Source organism: Harpegnathos saltator, unplaced genomic scaffold, assembly GCF_003227715.2.
Source record: "Harpegnathos saltator strain DR-91 unplaced genomic scaffold, Hsal_v8.6 scaffold60, whole genome shotgun sequence".
In the NCBI taxonomy this organism is placed as follows: domain Eukaryota; kingdom Metazoa; phylum Arthropoda; class Insecta; order Hymenoptera; family Formicidae; genus Harpegnathos; species Harpegnathos saltator.
The window spans coordinates 922,447-939,983 of NW_020230427.1; the positions used below are offsets into that span (position 1 = coordinate 922,447).

Below are 17,537 nucleotides of genomic sequence, written 5' to 3' on the forward strand. Positions count from 1 at the left end.
ATTTATACAATATATTAGAATATTCTGTAGAATATTACAACACTTAAACTTTTTTATATTCTACCTGTATTTCTTACACACATATATGTATTATTCTCTTCTAAATGATGTTACCATTTGAATAAAGAATTTTCATTAGACATGCCCAAAAAACTTTAATACATAATCAACTTATACTAGATCTACTCATAATTATATTTGCTTCTTTTACCTCTAATTACTGGTCATGAAGGGTATCATTACGGATGATGAAGGATTATATTAAATGAAAAAAAAATAATTTACAGATATGTATGACCAAAAAATATATCTGATTTTTAATCTTACTGCATTCTAAGAGTTCAGAAACACACAATACTTAACCAGCTACTATACTGTCTGTTACTATACCGTATGCCATTCGTAATGATATAAGACAGCATCAGTAGGATATTTTTACAAACCTGTGCTTGCGTGTTCTTGTAGAAAGCAAAAGTAAAGAACATTGAAATATTTGTACAACTGAAAACTAAATTACAATAATTTAATAATTACCGCCTATTTCCGTGATGATACAAGAATATAACTTTTCTCTCCACGAAGACACGATATTTGTCCTCTTTATTTTAAGAATTATATCAAACTATGTAGCTTTCCTGTGTACGCACTCGCGTGCGTATGAACAATTTATAAATTGCAAATTCCGACCCGCAATTCTAACGCTCACGCAACGAGGAAATATGAGTGGCAAAATTGCGATTGAAACGCTAGAGGAAATAATTGTGTACAGTTAGAGAAGGGGAATGACACTTCTTAGGGACTATAGACGTTTAGTAGGGCTTTGGCTGTCATTCGAGATGGTGTTTCCCGAAGAGCGATACTATAGACTCAATCGCATTCTTCTATCAGTGACAGGTCTTTGGCCGTATGATGATAACAAAGTTAGACAAGTGCGATTCATACTTCTTCTGCTAATAATAATGCTGATTACAAGTCCTCAGGTATTTGCATTTCTATAATGTATATTTGCAACATATATTTAATTTGAAAATATAGGAGCTCGCAAGGCACTTCGTTGTAACAATATCGTTCTGTTAAAAATATAAACCTTTTCAATCATATACGGCGGCTATTTAAATGACATTAACATTGTATATTCCAAACTATTCTGCCAACATCAAGATTTATCGTGATATATATATAGTTGCTGAAATTATTCATTTCGGAATACAAGCTCGATACATTTCTGAAAGTGTTATCTCTGGATATGATTATGATAATAATAACCATAAAATATATCACGTTTTATGCTATTGTAGATAATGTAAGTTTAAAAGCAATTTAATATGTGTGCGCGATTAAATGTCGTTATGATAATGCTTCTTGTACTTACCAATAGGTAAAAATATTTCGGCAGTATATTTCGGAAAGTTGGAGCAATTTAACTGACGAACGAGAGATCCAAATAATATATAAGCAAGGGAAGGCTGGAAAAATATCTACAATAGTTTTAGCAAGTAAAAGAGAAACGTATACTTCATTGTATACTATAAACGAAATCAATTATTTCTAATTATTAATGTGATATTAATAACATTTTATCCTGTTTTTAGCGTTGGTTTATTTCATGCTTCTTTTCTGCATTTTTACGCAATATGTCCCCAATTTATTTGATATTATAAAGCCATTGAACGTATCTCGTCCGTGTCGATATTTCATTCTAGCCGAATATTTTATTGATCAGCAAAAATACTTTCATATTATAGCAATGAACATAAACATTGGATTGTTTACTTTAGGAACCATTCTATTAGCAACCGAAACATTTGCATTAGCGAATGCATTATACGCTTTCGGTCTGTTTAAAATAGCTAGGTAAATATTATCATTCTTCTTTTATTAAACATATGGTTACTTTAATCAAAACTTGTTATATTTGATTTTTTCAGTAGAAAATATTGCTAAATAGCAAGTTTTATGATTGAATTAATTTAGTGATATAAATTATATTTTTCATTCAAAGGATATTATTTGTTGTATTTATTTCTTCTAATTTTTCTCTATCTAATTTATTCGTGCAGTTTCGATATTTAAATCAGATTAATATTTCGTAAAATATATAACACATTGTGATATTACTACAAATAAAATAACTATGTAAGATAACTATAATGTTAATCTGTTGAACTGTTGTCACATGTTAGACGGCTTATTTAGTATATATTAATACCATATACCAGCTAGTGAATAAATTTTTATAGTTACCGTATGAAATATATATTAAATGGAAATCATCTACAGATATCGGCCACCAAGAAATATGTAGCATCTCGCGACAAAATAATCGCTGCAGTAGACATGCATAGACGGGCAATTCAGTTAGTAAACCACTTAAATCAAAATATCTATGCATTACATTATTTATTAATTATATTGTAATTAATAATTAGTGATATATAAAATTTCATTGAGATTATAATCTTTGAGAATTATTTCGTGTATATCTTAATTTGCTTTGAATTAAGAATGTAATAATTAATTCTCGAATTGCACTAATCAATATGTCTGATATGTATAAAGGAAATAATAATCAGTAATATTCTATTCTGTAAGATATTCTGAATTGTTAAAAAACAGTTTTGGACCTACATACTTGATCTTATTTATGGGAGTAATATTTTCGACAAGTATCAATATGTTTTACGTGAGTAGCATGTTATTAATAGTAACAGAAAATATCTATCTTATTATCTTTACGAAATATTCAAATCAGTTAAAGTTGACAGTTTTATTTTTATTATCGTTTTTCATTCAATTTACATGTACCTGCTTTCAGTTATTTCGAATAATAACGACAAAACAAAACATGCTAGAAATTATTGAACATAGTTTGTTAATAGTTTTGCACATCATATCTTTGATCGCAGCAAATTATGCCGGACAACAATTTATTAATTGCGACTCGCACGTACATCGAACGATGTAAGTAACCTAATTAATTATTACAGTTTTCTGAAGACATACCGTTTCATTTCTTAAATAGTTTAACTATAAGTCACGCAGTTTTTAATCTGGTCTTGTTTTTTTTTATCGTACAATATTTTCTTGCAATTATGCAGATGTAACACGCAATGGTATAATGCCCCCTTAAAAACACAAAAACTGATACTTTTCTTGATACAAAAAACTACAAAATGTTACAAAGTTGACGCCGGTGGCATGTTTAGTCCGAGCTTAGAAGGTTTAGCCACGGTAATAAAATAAAAGTTAATATTAACCAATACAACAGTTACAAACAACTAAAATACCAAATATTTCAGGGTTTAAGTATGTCTGCTTCTTATTTTATGGTATTTTGTTCTATGTAAGTATGAGTCACACACAATATACCGTTGTTGCTCCCTGGCCTTGGAGATATTTAATATACTATTGCTAACAAATACTATAATGAATAATAATGATGGACATTAGAAATATTGAAATGTAACCGAAGTACAAATAAATAAATCTGTTTCACATTCGATGTTATAATATCATTAAACTATGTCAATATTTTGTGCCAGTCGAATATGTTATTGATCAGCAGAAATACTTTCATATCGTAGGAATGTACATAAACATTGGATTGATTATTTTAAGAACCACCGGTCCAACTACTGAAATGTTGGTAGCAAACTCTTGTATGCTTTCGAACTGTTTAAAATAGTTGAGTAAATACTATCATTTCTTTTTATTAAACATACCATTATTTTGTCCTTAATTTAATCGTCCTTTTATTACATTTGATAAAACTAATTATGCCCCCTAATGTCTCGTCCGGATGGAGAAACTATGTAGTCGTGCCCCTGCACGCGCCTTGGCAACAGAATTAAAAAAACCCGCCACTCAGAAGCAAACGCCGCTCCGTGCCGTGGCGCCCGTGGCCGTGGCGCCCGTGTTTCCGTGCGCTGCGCATGCTCTCGTTCTTCATTGTGTTCTGTTCGTTAGCCTTGGTAACACGTACGTTGGTTAGCTTTATCAGATTCTTTCAGTTAATTTGTGCCAATTCTCTTTTTTAGCCATGCCTAGGCATAAAAAATCTAAAGAATTCCTCCTCGAGACACTCGAGAGAGAAAAGGCGCTCGCATACGCACAGCTCAAGATTACTCGGGGGATAGGCGATTGCGGGACCGTTGACGCAGTAGATCGTGGAATGCACGTCCATCTTGTATTTCTCGGACGCCAGAGGATCTATATTCTCGAAGTTCCCTCGTGGAAATTCTCGATCGAATGCGTGAGTTTATCACCTCCAGAGAAGTCGAGTATAACCTCCATTCTAAGGAGTGCTTAGGAGGTTATGTAATCCTCAGAACCGTTCTCAGGAGCCCCTCAAGTATTTCTCAGGGAGGTTCTGGTACTACTTCCTTCCTCACGCCACAGATTCTAAACCAGATTGTATAGTAGCAGCCGGTCGCACAAGCGATCGGGGCGTTATCCCACCAGGTATGTCCTTTTGTCGACCCAGCAATATTTGATAAATTCTGGCAAAGAGAGGACATAACCGATTGTCTCTTCTAGACCAGATTGTAGAAGAGCAGCCGGTCGCACAAGCGACCGGGGCGTTGTACCAGATATGTCCTCTTGTTGACCCAGTAATATTTGATAAAGCCTGGCAAAGAGAGGACATAACCGATTGTCTCTTCTATCGGCTACGCCGGTTTTTTCGCAAGTCGATAAGGTCGAGCCTCTGGCTCCCGGCACAGTGGCTTTCGTTGACACTCTTGTCACTATCCTTCCGGATTCTGAAGATCCGCTGGCTGCTCCAATGTCTCATACCTCGGCCAGAGAACTGTTTGGGGGATCTGAGATTCCCCCAACATCTTCTTGAGATCCTATCATTCTAGAGTCGATCCAAGCAGAATCCCGAGCAGGTTTGAGTGAGGAAACTCGTAATTGTTTTCTGGCTAAATACGAAGTCAAGGACCTTGCAGCATTAGCTTCACTGAAACGCTATAACGAGATCGTAGCGGCTTTAAGCTCTTCTATCTTCAAGAGAGACGAGTACTACTCACTCTTGCAAGCACAAGTAACTACCTGCCTCAATGCCTTGAGCTCATAGTGCATACGTTTTCGGACCACTATTGTCGCCTCTCTCTGACAAGAGCCTTTGTTAACCTTCTCTCAATATTATCGACAAGAATGCTACGGACACGGCGCCTTTGGACGAATTCCTTTTCGGTCACAATTTTGCCGAAATATTAAAGGCAGCACAGGCCTATAAGAGGATGAGTCGCGAGGTCGCCAAACTAGCACCTGTTTCAAGAAGGAAGACGCTGCAACCCGTTCGCCAGTAGGCGCCTCGTCCACAAAATCAGGCATCCAGGCTACAACTCTGAGGAATCGCAAGGCCCCTGTTCGTCTCTCGTTGGCTCGACAAACAAGAACCTCTCACATCAGGAGCCGCCGTCAAAGACCTCAGTCAGGGACCCAGTCTCGTTATCTATATTAAAGGATGAAAATCTTCAAGAATATTACCTACAAGAAGATGACGCAACCTGTTTCATCGATTTCAACACGAGTCATAGCACACTCGATAGCTATGATGCCGTGTATAAACGCCCTAACATAATATGCGTGAATGCGTCTTTGTTTACGAGTAATTTGCAGTTAAAGTTTGGCTCGCGGAGCCATGCCACACATAGGGCGCAAGTTACGACACTCTTTCACGAAGCCGGCGTGGTTGAGCAGACAGAGGCTCCCGCGAACACTTTTGCGCCGACGACGGCGTTCGAGTCCCGCCGACGACTGGTTCGTTTTTTTTTCGTATGTAAAGACATGTAATAAATATTTTTATATTGTTCTTATGTATAATTCCTTTTTTTGTTTCTACGCTATTAATCAAGGCTAATTAGGAGAGTCAGGTCTTTCAAATATAAACACAACTTTTTTATTAATTACAATAAAATGTTTTTGTCCGTATCAAAACACATACACACACACACATAAGACAAATATAAGGCACACAAATGAAAGTTACGTATTATAAAATGTGGTCATGCTATCGCAACTCTGCGGATGGAATGCCATATAAAAGCATGTAAAATATAATAATTTTTTGCACCAACTGCACGTAATGAACGCATAATTTTTTGCACAAATACACTTTTCACTATGTATAATTGGTGGAAAACATATTTGATTGACGTTGTAAAATACCTCGCGACTGTCAACAAGACTGGACGGAAATTGTACCAGGACATCTGCAAATATGAATTCAATATAATTGATATTGTATACAAGGCCAATAACAATACATACAAATATATCTTTCCATTGCACACACATTCAATATATTTACCTCGAAGATATTCTATTGCGTCCGTCAACTCTTCTTTCGTAATATCACATTTTGCTAGATTTTGCACATAGCTGATCGTTGCTTCATCTACAAACGTGGTTTCCATTTTTAACATGAGTTTTTCACTGTTCACGTTACGAAGACTGCCCAGAGAATGAAGCAAGCACGTCACAAAATATGAGAATCCCTCTGCGAGAAGGGGAAAGGGAAGAGAGTTCCTTTCCACTTGTAACGGTTCTAACGGCTCTCGGATTTCTCTCACACAAAATAATCACTGTCTGGCCATTTCTTTCCCATACCATACGAAATATTTATGCGAAAAAGATTTACACGAAAAAAACATTTTATTGTAATTAATAAAAAAGTTGTGCTCATATTTGAAAGACTTGACTCTCCTAATTAGCCTTGATTAATAGCGTAGAAACAAAAAAAGGAATTATACATAAGAACAATATAAAAATATTTATTACATGTCTTTACATACGAAAAAAAAACGAACCAGTCGTCGGCGGGACTCGAACGCCGTCGTCGGCGCAAAAGTGTTCGCGGGAGCCTCTGTCTGCTCAACCACGCCGGCTTCGTGAAAGAGTGTCGTAACTTGCGCCCTATGTGTGGCATGGCTCCGCGAGCCAAACTTTAACTGCAAATTACTCGTAAACAAAGACGCATTCACGCATATTATGTTAGGGCGTTTATACACGGCATCATAGCTATCGAGTGTGCTATGACTCGTGTTGAAATCGATGAAACAGGTTGCGTCATCTCCTTGCTAGCCATGAAGGAACTGGCTGGAAGAAAGTGTTGATGTCGAGTCATACAGTACATCATCGATGATATTCCTGATAGCAGCAACAAGGTAATGCTATTTGGAACTCAAAATTACGATTTCCGAGTCCTTCTTCGTACATATGAGAAGATATAGAAATGCAGTTCTATTAACAATAGGGGCGCTCTAAAGAAGGAGTCAATGGATAAATCAACCAAGGTCGACGCTAGATCATCCAAAAATGATCAAAAGAAGACACTAAAGACGACAGATCGCTGTTACAACTATGGTGAAAGCGAACATAAGTCGAATACTTGTAAATTCAAAGGTCGAGAAATGTTTTAAGTGCAATCATTTCGGTCACGAATCTAAAAATCTGAATAAGGATGGTTCTGATAATGCACAAGTAACGGCCAATGCTCTGGTAAAATCAATGTCAGTCGCATGTTTAAAGAAATTTTAATTGAAAGTAAAAATTTCCATGTTTTATTGGATACAGATAGTCATCACTCTTTGATGCGTGAGGATATCTTTACTTTGATTATTAATTCAAAACTGTGCAAATCAGAAATACTCTTGACAGGCATTGCCCAGGGTCAGGTTAGAACACTTAGACATTTTCATAACAATAATAGCAGATGGTTTTGATTTTCCCTTAATATTCCATGTTTCTTCCTAAGTTTTAGATGTCACAATAATCTTAGGCACTGATTTTGTTGATCAAGCTGAAATAACAATTAATCAGAATGGCATTACAGTTAATAAACTTAATGCTTTAGTTTTTCTCTCGCAGATTAAATTACTAGCTGGAAACGATGAAACAATTCACATAAGTTTGATAGTTAACAAGAAGTCTAAAAATATGATGTTAACGTATGTACCTAATAAGACAAAGACGACTGACATCAAGTAGTAGTAGTTCATTAGAAGACAAGAGAAATAATAAAGGCGTTGACTCGTCCTCTACTGTTTTGGTACTTTACATAATATTCAATATATTTCCCTTTTCTTTTACCATATTCTTCCTACAACTGTAAACTAATATTCACGGAAATAACAACTACGTTAACCGGTTAATCTAAAATCTCCTGTTTCTTAAGGCTTGAGTATGTCAACCTCTTATTTTATGGTTCTTTGCTTCATATAAAGATATTGTTCGAAAATACGAAAAATGGCGCAGTTAATTTCGGGGATATACAATAACCATAGGCGCTGACTTAGGGGGGGCAAAGCACTTTTGGCCCTCCCAATAATTTTATTGGAGGGGCGATGAAACAATATTACGCATACCTTACTCTATTCAGAGTTGAGCTGTTACTGCTCGTCAACGCGCGGGCTCAATTTCCCAGCAATGTGTACAAGGTTGGGTGAGAGAAAGAAGGACGGCATGACATTTTCTTTTAATTCAAAATGTTCTAATTTATAAGTTAACTTTTAACATTCTATATAACCTACATCTTTCTAAATACTTTCACCACTCCCCCTGGTGATGTAAAGACTAAAAAAAAGGTTATGACTTCTTGCCCCCCCAATATTTTTCCCAAGTCGGCGCCCCTGACAATAACGATATTAATACAAGAATGTAAATAAATGTAAAACTAACAGAGCTAGTTAATAAAATTTGAATAAGATGATACTCGCGATTCTTGTTATTTATATGTTAGAATATTTTGTTGAATATTTCAATACTTAAGCTTTTTTATATTTCACTTGTATTTCTTACATATATATATATGTATTACTCTCTTCTAAATAATGTTACCATTTGCGTAAAGAATTTTCATTAGATATGCTCGAAATAACTTTACAATGAACTTATACTATATCTACTAATTACAATATTTGCTCTTTTTATTTCTAATTATTGATCATGAAGGATATCATTACGGACCATGAAGGATTATATTAAATGAAAAATAAAATAATTTACAAATATGTACCATATAACCAAAAAATATATCTGATTTTTGTCTTACAGCATCCTAAGAATTCGGAAACACACAATACTTAACTGGGTATGTACTCGTACTATACCATCTATTATGCGATTTGTAATGATACAAAACGTGTCAGTGGAATATTTTTATAAACCTGCGCTTGCGTGTAAAAAGCAAAAGTAAAGAACGCTGAAATGTTTGTGTAACTAAAAACTAAATTGCAATAATTTAGTAATTACCGCCTGTTTCAGTGATGATACAAGAATATAACTTTCCTCTCCACGAAGACACGATATTTGTCCTCTTTATTTTAAGAATTATATCAAACTATGTAGCGTTCCTATGTACGCACTCGCGTGCGTATGAACAATTTATAAATTGCAAATTCCGAACCGCAATTCTAACGCTCACGCGACGAGGAAATGTGAGTAGCAAAATTGCGATTGAAACGCTAGAGGCAATAATTATATAAATACAGTTAGAGAAGGGAAACGACACTTCTTAGGGACTATAGAGTTTAGTAGGGCTTTGGCTGTCATTCGAGATGGTGTTTCCCGAAGAGCGATACTATAGACTCAATCACATTCTTCTATCAGTGACTGGTCTTTGGCCGTATGATGATAACAAAGTTAGACAAATGCGATTCATACTTCTTCTGCTAATAATAATGCTGATTATAAGTCCTCAGGTATTTGTATTTCTATAATGTATATCTGCAACATACATTTAATTTGAAAACATAAGAGCTGGCACTTCGTTGTAACAATATCGTTCTGTTAAAAATATAAATCTTTTCAATCATATACACCAACTACTTAAATGATATTAACATTGTATATTCCAAACTATTCTGTCAACATCAGGATTTATCGTGATATATGTGTAGTTGCTGAAATTATTCATTTCGGAATACAAGCTCGATACATTTCTGAAGGTGTTATCTCTGGATATTGTTATGATAATAGTAACCATAAAATATATCACGTTTTATGCTATTGTAGATAATGTAAGTTTGAAAGCAATTTAATATGTGTGCGCGATTAAATGTCGTTATGATAATGCTTCTTGTACTTACCAATAGATAAAAATATTTCGGCAGTATATTTCGGAAAGTTGGAGCAATTTAATTGACGAGCGAGAGATCCAAATAATATATAAGCAAGGGAAGGCTGGAAAAATATCTACAATAGTTTTAGCAAGTAAAAGAGAAACGTATATTTCATTATATACTATAAACGAAATCAATTATTTCCAATTAATAATATGATATTAACAACATTTTATCCTGTTTTTAGCGTTGGTTTATGTCATAATTCTTTTCTGCATCTTTACGCAATATGTCCCCAATATATTTGATATTATAAAGCCATTGAATGTATCTCGTCCGTGTCGATATTTCATTCTAGCCGAATATTTTATTGATCAGCAAAAGTACTTTCATATTATAGCAATGAACATAAACATTGGATTGCTTGCTTTAGGAACCATTGGATTAGCAACCGAAACATTTGCATTAGCGAATGCATTATACGCTTTCGGTCTGTTTAAAATAGCTAGGTAAATATTATCATTCCTCTTTTATTAAACATATGGTTACTTTAATCAAAACTTGTTATATTTGATTTTTTCAGTAGAAAATATTGCTAAATAGCGAGTTTTATGATTGAATTAATTTAATGATATAAATTATATTTTTCATTCAAAGGATATTATTTGTTGTATTTATTTTTTCTAATTTTTCTCTATTTAATTTATTCGTGCAGTTTCAATATTTAAATCAGATTAATATTTCGTAAAATATATAACACGTTGTGATATTACTACAAATAAAATAACTATGTAAGATAACTATAATGTTAATCTATTGAACTGTTGTCACATGTTAGACGGCTTATTTAGTATATATTAATACCATATATCAGCTAGTGAATAAATTTTTATAGTTACCGTATGAATGATATATTAAATGGAAATCATCTACAGATATCGGCCACCAAGAAATATGTAGCATCTCGCGTCAAAATAATCGCTGCAGTAGACATGCATAGACGGGCAATTCAGTTAGTAAACCACTTGAATCAAAATATCTATGCATTACATTATTTATTAATTATATTATAATTAATAATTAGTGATATATAAAATTTCATTGAGATTATAATCCTTGAGAATTATTTCGTGTATATCTTAATTTGCTTTGAATTAAGAATGTAATAATTAATTCTCGAATTGCACTAATCAATATGTCTGATATGTATAAAGGAAATAATAATCAGTAATATTCTATTCTGTAAGATATTCTGAATTGTTAAAAAACAGTTTTGGACCTACATACTTGATCTTATTTATGGGAGTAATATTTTCGACAAGTATCAATATGTTTTACGTGAGTAGCATGTTATTAATAGTAACAGAAAATATCTATCTTATTATCTTTACGAAATATTCAAATCAGTTAAAGTTGACAATTTTTATTTTTATTATCGTTTTTCATTCAATTTACATGTATCTGCTTTCAGTTATTTCGAATAATAACGACAAAACAAAACAGGCTAGAAATTATTGAACATAGTTTGCTTATAGTTATGCACATCATATCTTTGATCGCAGCAAATTATGCCGGACAACAATTTATTAATTACGACTCGCACGTATATCGAACGATGTAAGTAACCTAATTAATTATTACAGTTTTCTGGAGACATACCGTTTCATTTCTTAAATAGTTTAACTATAAGTCACGCAGTTTTTAATCTGGTCTTGTTTTTTTTATCGTACAATATTTTCTTGCAATTATGCAGATGTAACACGCAATGGTATAATGCCCCCTTAAAAACGCAGAAATTGATACTTTTCTTGATACAAAAAACTACAAAATGTTACAAAGTTGACGCCGGTGGTATGTTTAGTCCGAGCTTAGAAGGCTTAGCCACGGTAATAAAATAAAAATTAATATTAACCAATACAACAGTTACAAACAACTAAAATACCGAATATTTCAGGGTTTAAGTATGTCTGTTTCTTATTTTATGGTATTTTGTTCTATGTAAGTATAAGTCACACACAACATACCGTTTTTGCTCCCTGATCTTGGAGATATGTAATATACTATTGCTAACAAATACTATAATGAATAATAATGATGAACAATAGAAATATTGAAATGTAACCGAAGTACAAATAAATAAATCTGTTTTATATTCGATGTTATAATATCATTAAACTATGTCAATATTTTGTGCCAGTCGAATATGTTATTGATCAGCAGAAATACTTTCATATCGTAGGAATGTATATAAACATTGGATTGATTATTTTAAGAACCGGTCTAACTACCGAAATGTTGGTAGCAAACTCTTGTATGCTTTCGAACTGTTTAAAATAGTTGAGTAAATACTATCATTTCTTTTTATTAAACATACCATTATTTTGTCCTTAATTTAATCGTCCTTTTATTACATTTGATAAAACTAATTATGCCCCCTAATGTCTCGTCCGGATGGAGAAACTATGTAGTCGTGCCCCTGCACGCGCCTTGGCAACAGAATTAAAAAAACCCGCCACTCAGAGCCGATGTGAAGTTGGCACCTCATTTTCTAGCACCGCACAAGTTTGAAACTTACAGCCAGCACCGCACCACAAGAGTAAAGTATGAGTCTGCTGCCAGTTCCAGCCGACTTCTGGGCTTCCTTTAGTAGTTCTACAATAGTTCCAACGCTTTAGGTTGATCCCGTCGCGGATGCCGACCTTTAACTATTTTTAAATAATTTTTGAATCTCAGCACCAGCACCGCATCACAAGAGTAAAGTATCAATTTGCTGGCAGTTCCAGCCGACTTCTGGGTTTCTTTTAGTATTTCTACAATAGTTCCAACGCTTTAGATTAGTCCCGTCGCGGGTGCCGGCCTTTAACTATTTTTAAATAATTTACTCTTGTGATGCGGTGCTGGCGCTGAGATACAAAAATTATTGAATTTATTGAATTATTGAATTATTGAATATTTCCAGCAAGTGTATAAGACCTTTGGTCCTTTTAACATAGATCTTTTCGCTTCCGCGATTAATAAATGCGACGCGTGCGTCTCTTGGTTTCCGAACCCGGGTTCGCTTACAACAGATGCATTCGCTTCCGCATGGGAAGCACTTAATTTCTTACGCCTTCCCACCATTTATTTTATTACCACACGTATTACGAAAACTTATAGACGACGAAGCAACGGGAACTCTGATGGTACCGTGATGGCCATCATAAGCTTGGTTCTCGCTATTTCAACGACTCCTGATATCGAAGTCATTAATTCTATCTCCCAGCCGTCTCTTACTTTCTTCATCTTTCAGGTACCATCATTCATCATGGAAGATTCTCTCCCTGGAGGCGAAATTTTCAACGAGGCGTTTAAGACACGCTTAGTGCCTCCAGTAGCCATTCCAGCACTACGATCTTTTCGGAAGCAACCATAAAACAGTGTCAATGGTGGTACTTTCGTCGGAGGAGTAAAATACATCTATATTCCCCAACGTTTCTCAAGTACTGGAATTTCTGGCTCAGGAAGCATTCAACGTTGCTTCATACTCGAGCTTGAATAACATGAGATCAGCAATTTCCTTAATCTCTCACAATAAGATTGGGAACCATCCTATGGTCAAGCGTTTCTGCAAAGGTATAGCAGCATTCAAACCACCGCGGCCTCGGTAGGACTTTGTTTGGAATCTGGCCCCTGATTGAACAAAGCTTTCTACGATTTATCCGTATGATTCTCTCTTCCTGAATATCATTACTAAGAAATTAGTCATTCTTCTTTCGCTTGCCCCAGGTCAATGAGTTTAAACTCTCATCTCTTAGAATTTCACAAATCTCTGTAGACGATAAGCTAATTCTAGGCTATCCAAATCGAATCAAAACCTCAGCGCCGGGCCGTTCTCACTCTCTTTTTTCCTTTTCACGATTCGAAAACTATAAGAATTTTTGTGTCTTTCGCCTAGTACAATTTTACTTGGAGAGGATTAGATCATTACGTCCTGCCGGTTGCAATGCTTTCTTCATTGCACCTAAGAAATCCCTCAAGGCGGTTACAGCACAAACGATAAGTCGCCGGATTTGACAGAGCTTAAAATACTGCGGAGTTAATAGTAATATGTTCTCAACCCATAGTACGTGTCATGCCTCTACTTTGCGGACAGCCCAAAAGGGTATCTCTCTAGACCTAATTAAACGCGCAGCAGGTTGGACCGGGACAGTCTCGCATCTTTGCGAATTTCTACAATAAGCCCATTATCAGTATAGAGGACTTTAGTAATGCAGTTCTTTCATTATGATATTTTACCTTCCTTTCTTCTCTCTCTTGAAAGAAAACATAGGAGTCAAATAATCCTAGTTTTAGTTACCCTCTTCTTTCATATAATCACTACCTCTAACGAGGTTATATTATTTTAATTTTATTTAATACTTTCGGATTGATATTTTCAAGGCAAATCGCCAGGATTTAAACAGCTACATAGTTTCTCCATCCGGACGAGACATTAGGGGGCATAATTGTTAGATTGAACGAACTTACCAATGAAGTTCGATCCTAATTATGCTCTTTTGTCTCGTCCGGATGGACGCCCTCCCGTTTATTTTGTATTTCTCTTAACATTCCCACCCCTATGTGTGGTGATTAGCCTCAATGCTTTAAACTTATGAAAAACGAGGGCGCGCGCAGCGCACGGAAACACGGACGCCACGGCACGGAGCGACGTTTGCTTCTGAGTGACGGGTTTTTTTAATTCTGTTGCCAAGGCGCGTGCAGGGACACGACTACATAATTTCTCCATCCGGACGAGGCAAAAGGGCATAATTAGGATCGAACTTCACTGGTAAGTTCGTTCAATCTAAATATTATCTTCAGTAAAAATACCGCCGGAACGAACTTTATAAGGAACGAACTTTATAATCGATTTGATATGATTTGAAATTACTTTTTCTATTCACAGAATAAGCTTCGCTTGTTGCGTTTATTATAGTAGACTTTTTTTCTATAGGGGATGTTCCAGAACAATAATTCCAGAATTCATGGGGGCGTAGAACGGATTAAGGCGAATCAAAAAGTATACCGTTTTGCGATACTTGCTATAGTTATCAAGTTATTTCTAATGACAGAAATCTGACGAATGAGCTCACGCCGAGATGATCTTAAAAGAGCCGCTTGTGTTTAACTTAGCTCAGTCGATCTAGCAACATCTTTTCCCTCGCTCCGCGCCGGCAATAGTTACTAAATTAACTGGATAGCGCTCTTTTCCGAGTGGCTGCAATGCTTCTCCAGTCACTCATCTTGGCGCGCACTCACTTGTCAGATTTCTAATAACTCGATAATTATTATACTACATGTACAATGATTATATGCAATAGTTACGATTTTAACGCATTCGATTCATGATGTTATGTATTTCATAACATGACTTTCATATATTAGTATATGTTAGTTGCATGTACTAGCTAACTACAGTCTTTACAGTATTATGAAAAGTATATCAAATGCGAATCATTTACAGATATATACTACTGAACAATATATCGCGACTGAACATCTCATGACTGAATAATCTACAATGGACATACATAGCTGGGCGATATAGTTAGTACTATGTAAACTATGTAAATAAAAAAAATCATTTAATACATCCATATACAATAGATAATAGATTATATAAATAATAGAAATAAATAATAGATTATAAATATTGCATATATCCGTTATTTATATTCATAATCAATGAATTATATAAAATTCATCTAAAATTATAAATTGAGGATCATTTTGCACTTTAATTTAATTTAAATTACAAAAATTTAGGGATATAATCATTAATTCGAGCTTGCGAACATGTCTAGTATATGTACATGAGGGGAATGTAACAATGAAAAATATATTTTATTCTGTAAGATATTCTGGATTAAGAAAATGAAATTTTTGCGCCAATCTACTTATTCTTATCATGTTTATGGGAATTGTATTTTCCACAAACATCAATCTATTTCACTTAAGTAACGTTAACTAACGTTTACGTAATTATTTATATACAGATGTTTTATTTCTCGTTGGCATGATGAAAATGTAACGGTTTAAACCACCAAATCTTTCAACAGATTTACACATGCCTGTTTTCAGTTCAAATAATAACGTCAGCGGAAAATATATTAGAAATTGGTGAGCATGTAATGTAAAGTTTGCGTCTAATAATTTTGATCGCAGCTACTTGCACCGGACACCGGACAATTTATTAATTGCAATACAGACATAACATGCTTACAATATGTATTGTACCAATGACGATATAGATAATATTGTTAATAAAATTTAACATGCATGGTACAATATTTCCTTAAAGATGCAAAAATTGAAAATAGGAAATTGATATTCTTGTTGAGACAGAAAACTACAAAATGTTACGAAGCTGACGCCGATGGTATATTTAGTCCGAGCTCGGAAGATTTAACCATGGTAAGAAATTATAAATTTCTATTAACATAATAGTTATAACAATTAGAACGAATGGATTCCTAATACCTTAGGGCTTGAGGATGTCAGTCTGTTATTTTATTTTACTTTACTCCATATGAACATAGTGTCACACACACAATACAACACAACATGTATACATATAAAACACCACACACAGATGCTACAAATAGCTATCGCAAAACTACAAAATGTTACAAAGTTGACACCGGTAATATATTTAGTCTCAATTTGAAAAGCTTAATCGAAGTAAAAGATTTTATGTTAAAATTATAAGTCTGAGGCAATAGTCATGTGGAATAATTACATAAAAAATATCATTAAAAAGAAAGTTCGGCAGACAAAGTACTTTGAACATGATAATACTGTGGTCGCGCACTATTCAATTCACAAAGGTGTAAGTCTTGCTCGTGCAATATACTTTGTTCTTTACTGCATCTATACGTCCTCGGCGGAAATAAAAGTATGAAATATTTAAATGCACAGTATAGTTGAAAATGTAGTAATTTAGTAACTCTCCTATTTCCTTAATAAAACAAAAATATAGCTAATTTCCAACAATAATCCGTTCTCCATTTTATTGCACATTATTTTAAACTGCTTCACGTTATCTCTGGACATATGTATGTAATTCATTTTTAAATTCTAAATGTGGACTATATACCTTTAATATACAAATAACATGCAACACAGAAAGGAGGGCGGAATGAACTTCTACAGACTATAGACGTTCAGTAAAGCTTCGACCGTCATTTGAGATGGGGTTCCCCGGAGAACGGTACTATAGATTTAATCACATTCTCCTCTCATTGATTGGGCTCTGGCCATATAGTAGTAAGAAAATCAGATGGATTTCTTTTATATTAACAACACTAGTATTCATATCGTATTTACTTATTCAGGTATTGACATCGCCCTCCATAAATAACTGTTTTATATCACAGTTTTATCGTAGAATTATATCTGCGCACGTGTACACGTTAAAAGATAGTCCTATCTTCTTTCACTTAAATTCAATAT

General features: G+C 34.4%; 3 protein-coding genes across 10 annotated transcripts in view; all 3 read left to right on the forward strand.

Annotated features, from left to right (window-relative positions):
- The window catches only part of alpha-Man-Ia (alpha-Mannosidase class I a), a 923,832-nt gene that overhangs the window by 862,182 nt on the left and 44,113 nt on the right, over positions 1-17,537 (forward strand). The window lies entirely within an intron of this gene.
- Positions 122-3,495, forward strand: LOC109503932 (uncharacterized). Of its 5 annotated transcripts, none has more exons than XM_025304279.1 (9): positions 122-980; positions 1,184-1,303; positions 1,379-1,496; positions 1,593-1,854; positions 2,241-2,357; positions 2,617-2,683; positions 2,816-2,961; positions 3,099-3,231; positions 3,300-3,495. In XM_025304279.1, exons 1-9 carry the CDS (start codon positions 783-785, stop codon positions 3,345-3,347), a joined length of 1,209 nt encoding a protein of 402 aa, XP_025160064.1. In that variant the 5' UTR covers positions 122-782; the 3' UTR covers positions 3,348-3,495. The 5 variants fall into 5 exon arrangements, with proteins under 5 accessions (XP_025160064.1, XP_025160063.1, XP_025160067.1 ...); XM_025304278.1 differs by having other exon boundaries at positions 123-980; positions 2,593-2,683; XM_025304282.1 differs by having other exon boundaries at positions 123-980; positions 1,779-1,854; positions 2,593-2,683.
- LOC109503788 (uncharacterized) lies at positions 9,357-12,217 on the forward strand. 3 transcript variants are annotated; one of them, XM_025304288.1, is made up of 9 exons: positions 9,357-9,707; positions 9,906-10,025; positions 10,101-10,218; positions 10,315-10,576; positions 10,963-11,079; positions 11,315-11,405; positions 11,539-11,684; positions 11,821-11,953; positions 12,022-12,217. In XM_025304288.1, exons 1-9 carry the CDS (start codon positions 9,564-9,566, stop codon positions 12,067-12,069), a joined length of 1,179 nt encoding a protein of 392 aa, XP_025160073.1. In that variant the 5' UTR covers positions 9,357-9,563; the 3' UTR covers positions 12,070-12,217. The 3 variants fall into 3 exon arrangements, with proteins under 3 accessions (XP_025160073.1, XP_025160074.1, XP_025160075.1); XM_025304289.1 differs by having other exon boundaries at positions 11,339-11,405; XM_025304290.1 differs by lacking the exon at positions 10,963-11,079.